Source organism: Tenebrio molitor, chromosome 2 (assembly GCF_963966145.1).
Source record: "Tenebrio molitor chromosome 2, icTenMoli1.1, whole genome shotgun sequence".
Classification (NCBI taxonomy): Eukaryota; Metazoa; Arthropoda; class Insecta; order Coleoptera; family Tenebrionidae; genus Tenebrio; species Tenebrio molitor.
Genome location: NC_091047.1, coordinates 21,982,554 through 21,994,395, shown reverse-complemented (window position 1 = coordinate 21,994,395; position 11,842 = coordinate 21,982,554). Strand labels below are relative to the sequence as shown.

The following is an 11,842-nucleotide window of genomic DNA, read 5'->3' as shown; positions in this document are numbered from 1 at the left end:
AGTGTAAAGCTCAGATATTCCAAAAATCCGATATGAATAAACAAAATTAGAGCAGTCGTATATAGGTAGATAACCGGAGGTAAAAGATAATTTCGAGTTTTGAAATTGACCACCCAAAAAATCCAATCATAATCAAGACGGAAATCATAATGACAGTAAAGTATGGATTACAATTTTTTTTTTCGAAATGACAGAAAGTGACGGGTAAAATTTTTTGGCCGCCATAGTACCCCCAAGATCAAGATTATTAAATGAAAATGAGTACAAACTATTTTGTGAGTGGAGAAGAACTCAAAAGGCGAAAAGGCCAAAGGAGTGGACGAAACTATTATCTTAGTCTACGTTTTGTAGCGTTCCAAAATCGTGAAATTTTCATCTTTGCGGCCGTATTTTTCCCAACTTAAGAAAATGTTGTTTGTCCAGGAAAACATTGATATAGGCAGGTTTGGCCAGATACTAATTAAGTAATTTTGTAACTGATGTACCTATTTGTTGAATTTTTTTAAATCACAAGTGAGTAGTAAGAAGGCCCCTTCAACACACTGCCACTTTTTAAGGAAAACACCCCGATTTTCAAGGGTAAACTGAAAAGCAGAAAAAATTGTGAAAACACCCTCGTTTGAAGGTATATTTTAAAATTAACATTTTTTAAGGAAAACCCCGATTTTCAAGGGTAAACTGAAAAGCAGAAAAAATCGTGAAAACACCCTCGTTTGAAGGTATATTTTAAAATTAACATTTTTCAAAGATTTTACTCTGTTATAGTAATAATAGAGGATTAGGATAATTATAGTTAGAACTACTTATATCAAAAATAGATAAAATTTATTTAAAAGAATCATATGAGTTGGAAAATTTGATGTATGCCCAAACGGTATAAAAATGACCAAGTTTTAAAAATTTTACAAATTATTTGCTCGAATTTATGGGATAAAAAACGCGATTATAAGAATCACAGACGATTAATTAGTTTTATTATTTGATCGATAAGACCACATTTAAATCCAAAAACTGTCAAGTCAAATTTATCAGATTTAACTAATGTATTCGAAATATCATCAAATTCATAAAACATTTTATCTTTAAAGAAATATAAATTTCTACATCTGAATGCTCTGCTTATATTTGGAGATATTCCAGCAAATAATTCTGAAATAAGGCCGTTTTTCTTTGATCTAAACAAACACTCATCAAACTCAATATACAAAACTTTATCATAAAATATATATGTTTTTCCAGAATAAGTTCTAAATATCGCATCAATTCTTTTTCGTTTTGGTATTCCTAAATTTTCAATAGATTGACTATTATATCCACTTTTAACATGAAAACTTGGAAAATCAATTAAATAACATAAATTTTTAACAACTATTAAAACATCACCTGAAGGTCTTTGATAAATATGCGAAATTTCTTTAAAATCATCTGGTAAAAAATATAAATAATCTTTAATTAATTTCGGTTCTTTATCATAAGTCATGTCTTTTAAATTGACTAACCAAACATATTTCTTATAAAAAATATACATATGATGATTTGCAATTAAAAATGTGTCAATTTCTTTATTAAAATCACATAAATTGACCATAGGCTCATGAGTCGAAGACGAATCTCTTTTACTCCGACTTCAGGGACGCTTTGCCAGACTTTGCTTACAGTAGGTTTAACTGTTGTTGTTGTTGTTGGTATTAATTCATATTTTAATCGTTCAGGTCGTCCATATAAATATTGAATTGCCCACATATCGTCTTGAGTTAATTTATCAATATCGCCTTTATAATAGGCGTACATAATTGAATTATTATTTGCAGAATGTTCAATACCTAACGTGTGTCCGATTTCGTGTAATAAAACAGTATAAAAATTAGTTTGATCATCAGGTGTATTGCCTGATTCACCAAAATACCAATTTTCTGATTTATCAAAATGAATTCCTAAACATTCATTAGGTATTATTTGGAAAGAAGCCATGTGCTAAAACATTACCTTTTCCGTCAAAACTGCTAGAACATATTCCTTTTTGACACCGTGAATTATGATTATGTTGAAACAGCGTATTAGAAAATGAAATAAGTACGTCCGGTTTAACACTATTGTAATTAAACTTTAAATTTGAAACAGATTCCCATTGATCAAAGGCTTTTTATGCTAATTCTTTCATCTCGTTTGTAGCTAACGAAAAATACCATTTAAGATTTGTTTTATTCCATTTTTGATAATGAACTCTATAAGCTGTTGGATTATCTTTAACGCCACATCTACTGATAAATGCAAGTGTTTCTTGATTTAATGTTCCATCAGTTGGTAAATTATAGAATTCTTGAAACCTTATTAATGCTTCATTGGTATGCGAAGCACTAGTCAAAGACGTTTCTGTTAATAATGATCCATTACTCTCTAAATACCCAAATTGTTCTAAATAACTTGAATTTTTTACAGTAGTGAGAAATAAGAAAAGAATAATATATTTCATTTATTAGAGTAAATATCAAATTAAACAATTGAAATATCTTCAAAAATAATAATATTACAAAAACAATCTCCATAATCTTTAGACTTGAAGTTCATATTATCTCTTTGCAGAGACACTCTTTGTTTTTTATCAAGAAAATACGAAATAGCGTCATATAACTCATATAACTTATTAATTTTTGATGAATCTGAAAATAAGTCAACATCGGATAAATATAACTTCAAGTTTCCCTCTAAAATAAATAATAACCCATTAGTTGGGCCAACGTCATCTGATTTACTTATAGCAGTAATTTCATAGCACTTATCAACCTTTGTTCGGTCCCGTTAGTCGGTACCGCTCGGGAATTGTCGGACGGTACCGCTATCCACCCTCTCGAGGGGGTGGAGAGTTGCGAGTTGCCAGAGTCTTCAGTCTTGTGACTTTTGAAATTTGTGGGTCGTGAAACAATGGCAGAAGGTAAGAGCATATAAACCAGCAAAAGTAAATTTGAACCGAAATGTTTTAGCAAATCTTGTTCACATACATTGCCCAGGTAACGACAACGATATGGCGGATGCGGCAGCAAGGCACGCAGCAGCCGTTGATCTCTTTACAAGACTATGCCCCGTTGCGGGTAGTGTGGAGGAAGTTGTACGCAGAGGGCGAAAAAAATGTGCATGGAGAGTCCGATATACCAGGAATATGAATGCAGGATATCTCCAGATGGATGGCGAACAACTGGTGTGGGATATTAGGAATAACAAGCCGAACAATACGGAGATTATTGAAAAACCCAGAAGTCTATATCCCCCATTCATAGAATTAATTTACTCTTGCGGATGTAGATGCGATGTATCCCCAACAGCAAGTATGCCAATTAAGAGATGTGATTCTGTTGTTAATTTAAAGGTGGAGGAGAATTTGGCTAATTTAAAGTTGGAGGAGCATCTCCAAGAATAAGGCCTGATTTCATAATCAATTTACCAATTGATGATTAGAATGCTATTATATGAATTTTAATGTTACATGAACTATTACATCCTAGCTGTAAGTATAGTTTTCCCATTTATAATTTAGTTTTACGGCAGTGCAATTGTAATTATTAGGGGCTGGGGTTGTGGTTTTGGCAATAGACGTGAAGATATTGTAGCCTAGTCAGACAACAGACAACCGACCTTCTTTTACAGTCCTAGGATTTATGGCGGTAGTTGCCTATTGTCGGGGTATTTAACTCCCTGATAACAGGGCTGGTAGTAAAACCAAATTATAAATGGGAAAACTATAACAGGGTTTTAAATTTGATTATGAAATGGACAGAATTGGCATTTTTTTTTTGTATGTGTAGAGTGACGTTAATATACTAGGTACCTAATACAAGTGTTTTAGGGTCAATTTTTTATTTCAGCGAACCTGTGGCTGTAATTGAATAAATTGAATAAAGATAAATATTTGTTGAAATATGTATTAGATATTCATTCATTTGTATTGCAACTTAAGTAGATTTTATAATTTATATACCTACTTTAAAAACAGGGGTGTGATGAATTTACTTCGCTTATGAGGACTTGCCCGAATTTTAACTTTAAAACAAAAGTACCTTGAAGAACGGGGTAGATTTGATAAAAAATGGTGTGTGTTGAACAAGGCCATAGAATTTTGCTTTTTTAAAAATACCTTTGAAAACAAGGTCAAAATGCTTAAAAACACAGTGTTCTAAAATATACCTTCAAACGAGGGTGTTTTCACGATTTTTTCTGCTTTTCAGTTTACCCTTGAAAATCGGGGTGTTTTCCTTAAAAAGTGGCAGTGTGTTGAAGGGGCCTTCTTACTACTCAAGTGAATTAAAAATGTTTTAATTCACTTGGGAATAACGATGATGTTGTTGCTGTCACGGCGTTAATAGAGAGTTTTCGTGTTACGTTTTTCAGATAACCGTGTACGCTAACGCCGGGGTTGCTAAGCAATAGCGTAACCGATTCATTACCGCCCGTTATTTGAATCAGCGGTTACGGTAATTGCTCGCGAATAGCCTACCGGTTATTTTAACGGAACGTAACGGGAAAACTCTCTAATAAAGTCAATTTTAAACGTCAAAAAGGAATAAAAGTAATAAATAATAACCTTTTCTTAAATTAATTCTTGGAGTGAAAGACATGTAGACCAGAATCGATAATAATAGAGCAAAATGATAAGAATGTTCGACATAACGAAGATTAGATAATGATAGGAATGTAATAAAAAATTATACCTAGTTACTCTGCAAAGATGGCTAACATCTGTTCATTTTAAATAAATTTTTTCTCCAACCGTCTTAAAAGTGGTCACTTTTAATACCGTTTTTACATAAAAGAGCTTATATTAATAACATAATTACATTAACATTTTTGTTTTATAATACAAAAATTTCCGATAATATTGCGGAATCTGGAAAAGTGCCCCGAATGCTTGCAGCGTTTCCACGTTGAATGGCAAGGGAAATCCTCTCGAAAAGGAATTTCTTTGATTTTGAATCGCCTGATTCCGCGATAAGTCGGTTTCCGATGACATTAATGAAATCGATGGCTTCTTTGCACCAAGGGCCTAAGGTTTCAAATGCTAAACCTTTAAACACGTAGTTTGACGAAATGATTGAACTATATTTGCTATGTTTGCGTTTGCCAGCCATTTCAGCGGCAGAACCTGAGACTTCAGATGATTTCAATACGTAACTGTCTGCAAGTGTATCTACAACAGTGACGTCCCAAACCAAAGGTTGACCTTTAATCCACGGTACTAAAGTCATCCCATCTGGGCGTTTTCCGTCATCCCGAGACAGTCCGTTTGGTTCTAAAGTTGAATTCACATGAATAGAAGTTAAAGACCGGTTGATAATGGAATTAATTTCAGTGTGTCTTGAAAATCTGCCACTGCTTTTGAAACAGCTTAGACCGTGAATACCAATTTCATCAACTTTCGCATTGCATTTGCAAATATGAGGTGTACAAAGATTACAACCCAATCTTAAACCAATACAAACTTGGAAGGAAGTGTTATCTAAAAGAGTACCAATATTAGGAGAAGGTATTGCATGTAACCAAGATCCTGATTCTCTGCATTGCAAAGCTTTAAAACGAGCCAAGTCTCTAGGTGAATTAAAGATTAAGTCATTGGCAATTATTCCTTTGATATTAATATTATCCCAATTCTTCTGAAATTGTGGAATTGTTGGTATTTCGTTCTCATTTGCTACACCCCAGACTGCTAAAGCTTCATCATAATGGTGAATATTAAGCTCATTATCCTTTGAGTTTAGTAATAAAGAAACAAGCTTTTTAACCCCATTAATTGAAGATAGGAAAACAGGGAGGCAAATATCGGAAATGCGACGAATTCCCAGACCACCAAATCTAATCGGTAAAGTGGACTGACGCCATTGTAAATCAGTTAAACGTAAATTAAGTATTCTCTCTAAACAAGACTTTAAAGAAGAATCAATTGAATTAACATAATTAGAAAATTTCCAAAATGGAGTTGTTCTTAATAAAAAATTAAATTTTGGTATGAAAAGACAGTTTTTGATTAAAGTATAAGCCACGTGTCTGTTGAGTTCAGCTTTGTTTAAAAGATTTTCAACTGTAATTATAGTTTTTTCGACGGTGTTTTTGAAACCTTGGTCAAAGATTGGAGAGCCTAAAAGAGATAAACTTTCTCGGTCACAGATTTTAATGCCTGGTGCTAAATTTTGAAATTCCTTTATGACTTTTAAATCTGTGTCTCCAGAACAGCAAAAGATCTCGCATTTGTTAAAGTTTAATTCAAGGCCAATTTCCTGAGATAAATTTATAACTTTTTTAAAGTCGGATAAAACTACTTCTGGGTAATCAGCTAAGGTTCCATCATCTAAATACCATATATTCATTTGAGAATCCAAAGATAAAATAATTGGTTGAATCGCAAGACTAAAAATCATGGGACCGCAGGGATCTCCTTGCTGGGCTCCAACAGAAGAAGAAATTAAATGATTACCGAAAAATAAAGTTGAAGGATTTCTATAGCATTGATAAAGATAAGGGTACAGAAGTGGGGTATGACATTGGACTTCTTTCAGAATACAATCCCGTTCGACTGAGTTAAAGGCATTTTTGAAATCTAATTTAAGAAGAACTTTGCCACGGTTTTGATCGTTATTAACAAAGGTTCGTGTGGTATGAATTGCTGCTTCGCATCCTAGTTTAGTTGCAACTCCAAGTTGGTGTGGAGATAAATACGAATTTACAATATTTCGACTTTGAAAACAGGCTAGCTTTGAGGTCAATCTTCGCAAACAGTTTCCGATAGCGATCGATCTAAGTCCTCCATCTTTCTTGTTAAGGGCACATAAAGACGCACCATACAATAAATGGCAGATTTCTGAAGGAAGTTGCCCAGATAATAAAAAATTGCACAGTTTGGTTAACGCTCTTAGTGCCTTCTGACCTGCTTCACCCGCTGACAAAGATATGATATCTTTCAAGTATTGTGGTCTCATGCTATCTAAACCTGGTGAAGAACCGGCAGGAAATGAATTTATAGCTTCTCGAACGTTTTGCTCATTGACTATTAAACTAATGTCTCCTGGTTTGAAAGGGTCTGGGAAAAAAAGTTCGCGAGATGGTGAAGGATGTTTTTTTTTAAGTTCTTCAGCAACATCTTCGTTGAATGAAGCTAATGAGTCATCCGAGGACAATAATTTAACAGCTCCTCTGATATCAAAATCGGCTACTTTTGCTTCTACTTTCTTAGCTAATGATAAATTTGTACGTTTCTTAGAACCAGTTCGTATTTGAGGTTCTTCAAAATTAGAAAGATTTTCTTTTATATGCTTATTCAACGACTTATCAGATTTCTCTGCTACATTGAAAGCTCTATACGAAAAAAGCAAAAGATTCTCAAAGGATGATAATGATTTGGTCGAAACACAGTTATTAATAATGGAACTTAATTTATCTGCAGCTAAATGTCTACCGTTTTTGGTCACTAAAGTTGATGTTTTCGTAACTGTAGAAAAAAGTTGCGTGTTACTAAGGCAACACTTTTGCCTCCTAGTATTAAAAGTACTTTTAATACTAGGAGGCAAAAGTACCAATACTAGACTATAAAATGAACTAACTAAAATTACTAGTTTTTAATATTAATATGAAAAGTACAGTTCGAACAACTTTGGAAAACATTAATCAAACTCGATTTGTCAACAGCAGGAAGATTTTCACTGGTATTGTTAATATTGGCATAGGTCATCGTGGTACTTGGCTCTTGGATCATTTCTGGAGCAATCGGTTCTTTTGTACTGTTACTGGTACTAGGTTCAAGCTGACTTAATATCTTCAATGTCATCAATTTTCAAATAAACCAATTCATCGCAACGACAGGCACCCGCAACTCCTAACATTCTGCCTTTTTAAAGATGCACGTAATTTTGACATTTTTTCTATATTTATTCCATTTTTTAGATTGAGTGTCGTCTTGACCATTGAATATTGAGATAAATGGTGGACGCTTTTAATTTTGGTCGATAAATTGGAAAAATATGCTAATAAAACACTTTCCGAATAGGATTACACTTGTTTTTCATTGCACCATGTCAAAAAAGGTTGTAAGCGCACTCGTAAATTTCCCGTGACTGATCCTGATAATAGGTCTGAAACAACTTCTTGTGCAGTTTCAGCCACGTCCGGTGGTGTACTGTGTAATGGATAATTCTTCAAATATTTTTGTTCAGGGTAAATTTTTACTTGCTTGCAACAGTTTGACGTTGATTTGAAAAAAACAACTAAACACGTAAACAAAACAAAAGTCAAAATTGTCTTTTTGGTTACACGAATATTTCAATAAAACGCTAGCTTTATTTTTTAAATGTGCCTATGAGATTCGCACTTCTCATGATACAGGTCTTTTACTTGGTTGGAGAAAAAATAGTATGTGTTATTCGGATTAAAAGTGACTTTTTTTGACTTGCAATTATTGCAGTGGCTCGGCTACGCTTCGCTTCGCCTCGTCAAAAAAAGTATCACTTTTAATCCTTATAACACAATATACTATTATCGTATCATTACCGATTATGATCACTTTATGTTAGACATTTATTGATAATTATGAATTCGAATAACTCAGCTTCCTTAGTTACTTACAATACGTTAGATACAATGATACGATAAAGCTTTGAATATGACTCGGATATTAGCGATTTAAACCATCTCGGACGTTGCAATGAGTTTGACTCGGCTAGCGCCTTGTCACCTCGCAACGTCCTCGATATTATAAATCGCATGATATTCTCGTTATACAGTGTAGAACAAAATGATTTTCATCTAGTTTGCTTTGGAATTCCTGCACCGCTCTACTTTTTTTTTGAAGTGCCAAACTATTAATTCTGTCAATAAATGTCATCAATCGAATTGACAATTGTTACAATTTACTAAATTGAATTAACAAACGTTGGTGGCCACTTTCAACACTAGCTGTGACTTGCTTTTGTTAGCTCCTTTTTAATTTCAATCTCAACTTTGCATTCATATCATCATCATCATCCCTTCGCAATAAATCACATTATTGGAATTTGGAAATATACACTAACCGGCACAAAAAATGACTCACTTTGAATTTTATTAATATAATTAAGTAATTCATTGTCTTAGAATTTTTTTTTGATATCATGTTGTATTGATAAGTGTTATTTAAGTTATTCTTTGGCAAAGAATATCCGACAAACAAAACATTAAACACAGCAAATAAAATTTTAATGAAAAAAAAAGTAATTTTTTAGAAAAAAAAAATTATGTTATGAAAAATTGCCAAAATTTGAACAGCATTTAGAATTAGTATCTCGTATTGTCAAATTAAATCTTTTAATTCATTTAAACAAAACAATTCGGTTGCCATGGTGACCATAGCACTCCCGATCATTGAAAATATCCCAATTTAACTATAATAAAGAAAAATAAGCACAAATATAATTTCAAGATCATTTATTAAAGAAATCAGAATGAGTCGTTTTTTGTGCCGGTCAGTGTATTTTGAGATTCGGCCTTCTTTTTTTGTAGAGCGGCATTTCGTATTTTTACAAGGGCAATGCAAACATAACTAAAGTCCATTCAAAAATCAAAAAACCACCAACGTCGCATTTTCCTTGATAATTACTATCGGCAACGCTGTTTAGTGTAAAATTTGGTGAGAATTGTAATTTTGAGGTTAAGTGTTTTATTAAATGTTTAAGGAAAAATAATAAGAATCAATAAATAAATGAAATATGCTGCTAATAAAACAATATGAACGGAATTCAAAGCAATTGTATTTTATTTTGAATCAAATAAATGTCCTAATTTATAGTTACCAACATAGTATGAAAAAATATCTACCTAGGATTTTTTAAATTTTACCAACCTAAAGCAACAGGTGGTGGTTTTTTTATTTTTGAATGGACTTTAGATGAAAATCATTTTATTCCACAGTGTAAAAATAGTTATAATTTCACTTTGCACTTTTGTGAGTTTACGATGCTTTTACAAAAGTCTCATACCTTTTTCAAAAATATTATTTTAATAAAATGAAACAAAAAAGGTATTCATGAGCTAGTTTTTCCTCTATTTTATCTATGACCCGTAGATACATCCACGTATGACTTAAATACTTAAAAAATAGCTAGGTACAAAATAAATATGTTTACAATAATATTAGTGCTAAATCCTAAAAACTACAGGGTTGAGATATCGTTCTCATCTGAGTTTACATTCAAAATATAAATAGAAGAACTCCATCGAAAGAGATGTGAAATCGAGATTATCTTAAGATATTTGTCTAAAATGATATTTTACGAAATAATAGCTTTCAGTTGGCTGTACGCCGACTTGAGGGCCGCAATAAGACTCCAAGCTCCTAAAATCCCTATTATGACAAAAGTTGCCACTCGAGATTCAGCTGTTGTAGCATTTGCTACACTGCGCTTTTGCAAACCAAAGCACAAACTAACCAGTCCAAAAGTATATCCCAAAATGCCGAACAAATTGTGAATGAATTTAAACCAGACAGGCCTCAGTATAAATTTCAACGACTGCGATTTAGCAGAAGCTAGACCTAGAAATTGTGAGAGCAGGACAAAGATCCACGAAACCAGTCCTAAAAATATATGTTAACAAATTTCTTGCAGTTTTTAGTCGTCCTCACCTGTCCAGGCGTGTGTTGAATGGAAGTGAGGATTATCGTGAACACTAATCATGAAGGCAATGCCTACGGTGGCCAAGACTGCACTAGTGAAGAGGAGACAACCATGTATGTAGTACCTGGTGGTTCTTGGGATGTATTGGGTCCACACGTTGTCGTTAGCAAACAGAACGATCGCCTCGGCCATCAAAGGGACGTACTGAAAGTGATTACGTTTCAGTTATGCCAACAAGATTTTTAGAGAAGTTTTACTTACTGCGATTGTTAATAAAATCATGTGCCACCTTGACAACTCGTTGGTGAAATTATAGCATAACGTCCACAATATAAAAACTCCTGCCACCGCAACCAACTGGTGAAAAATTGTGTTGCCAATCCAAGTCAAACGTTCATAAACTGTGGCAGATTTCTTGGCGCGTGGCTTACCAGATTTTCTTGCAAGGTCGGTCATCGTGTCTTAGATTTTACTACAGAACTGGGGCCTGAATGTACTTATCCTCCTTTTATATTGATAAATCTCAAGATAACCATTTTAATTATGTCTTGATAAAGATCATACACTTCATTTAATCACAATGACGTACCTATGTGAAGCACGGCAACCTTCAGTGTATTTCTTCTCGTCATATTTTGTAATACATTTTTGTGTTGATTGTATTTTATAACGAAAACAAGTACCATGTAAAAGTCCGTACTCTACTTAGGAAATTTAGTCCATGCGAGAGATATCGACGTACCTATGTACCTAATACTATTGCAAAATATGCAACCAGATTTGACTATTAGTTGTTATCTGTCAAAGGCTTAAATACATTCTAAATTTTTAACTTAAAACCAAGAAATTAATTTTCTAATTAAATAATTTTAATTAAATAAAATTTACCGAAACAAAACAAAATGATCAAAATAAAGCTCAAGTAGTGTGAAAGATTTGCGGGATAAATTGTTTACAAAGTTTTTATTTACGTTACAAAAATAACACAAAATCCAATATGAATATGAGAATGGAAAAATTATTATCATTTTCGAATAAATAATTATTTTGATTTAAATTTAGATGATGGCACGCTCACCATAAATATCTAATAGAAAGCTTGCATTTGGTACGGTGTTGCGGTGGCACCAAAAATTTCCGGAGATTTTTCTTTCTTTTTCAATCACTGTTACTATAAAAACTCGATTATTGCAGTTTCTGTTGTTATTCGGAAATAA

General features: G+C 33.0%; 1 protein-coding gene across 1 annotated transcript; it reads right to left on the bottom strand.

The window, feature by feature from the left end:
• Window positions 1-10,031: 10,031 nt before the first annotated feature.
• LOC138125098 (probable transmembrane reductase CYB561D1) lies at window positions 10,032-11,429 on the bottom strand. The gene is made up of 3 exons (XM_069040374.1): window positions 10,887-11,429; window positions 10,634-10,829; window positions 10,032-10,585 (listed from the first exon to the last, which is right to left on the bottom strand). The coding sequence occupies exons 1-3, from the start codon at window positions 11,079-11,081 to the stop codon at window positions 10,281-10,283; spliced, it is 696 nt and encodes a 231-aa protein (XP_068896475.1). The 5' UTR covers window positions 11,082-11,429; the 3' UTR covers window positions 10,032-10,280.
• Window positions 11,430-11,842: the final 413 nt, after the last annotated feature.

What these genes read in the sequence shown, in the direction of transcription:
- LOC138125098 (XM_069040374.1), bottom strand. Translation starts at nt 11,081, where the DNA reads ATGACCGACCTTGCAAGAAAATCTGGTAAGCCACGCGCCAAGAAATCT. An exon ending in TGATTTTATTAACAATCGCA is followed by an intron (nt 10,830 to 10,886) that starts GTAAGTAAAACT and finishes AATCACTTTCAG; the next exon opens with TACGTCCCTTTGATGGCCGA. An exon ending in TTCAACACACGCCTGGACAG is followed by an intron (nt 10,586 to 10,633) that starts GTGAGGACGACT and finishes ATATATTTTTAG; the next exon opens with GACTGGTTTCGTGGATCTTT.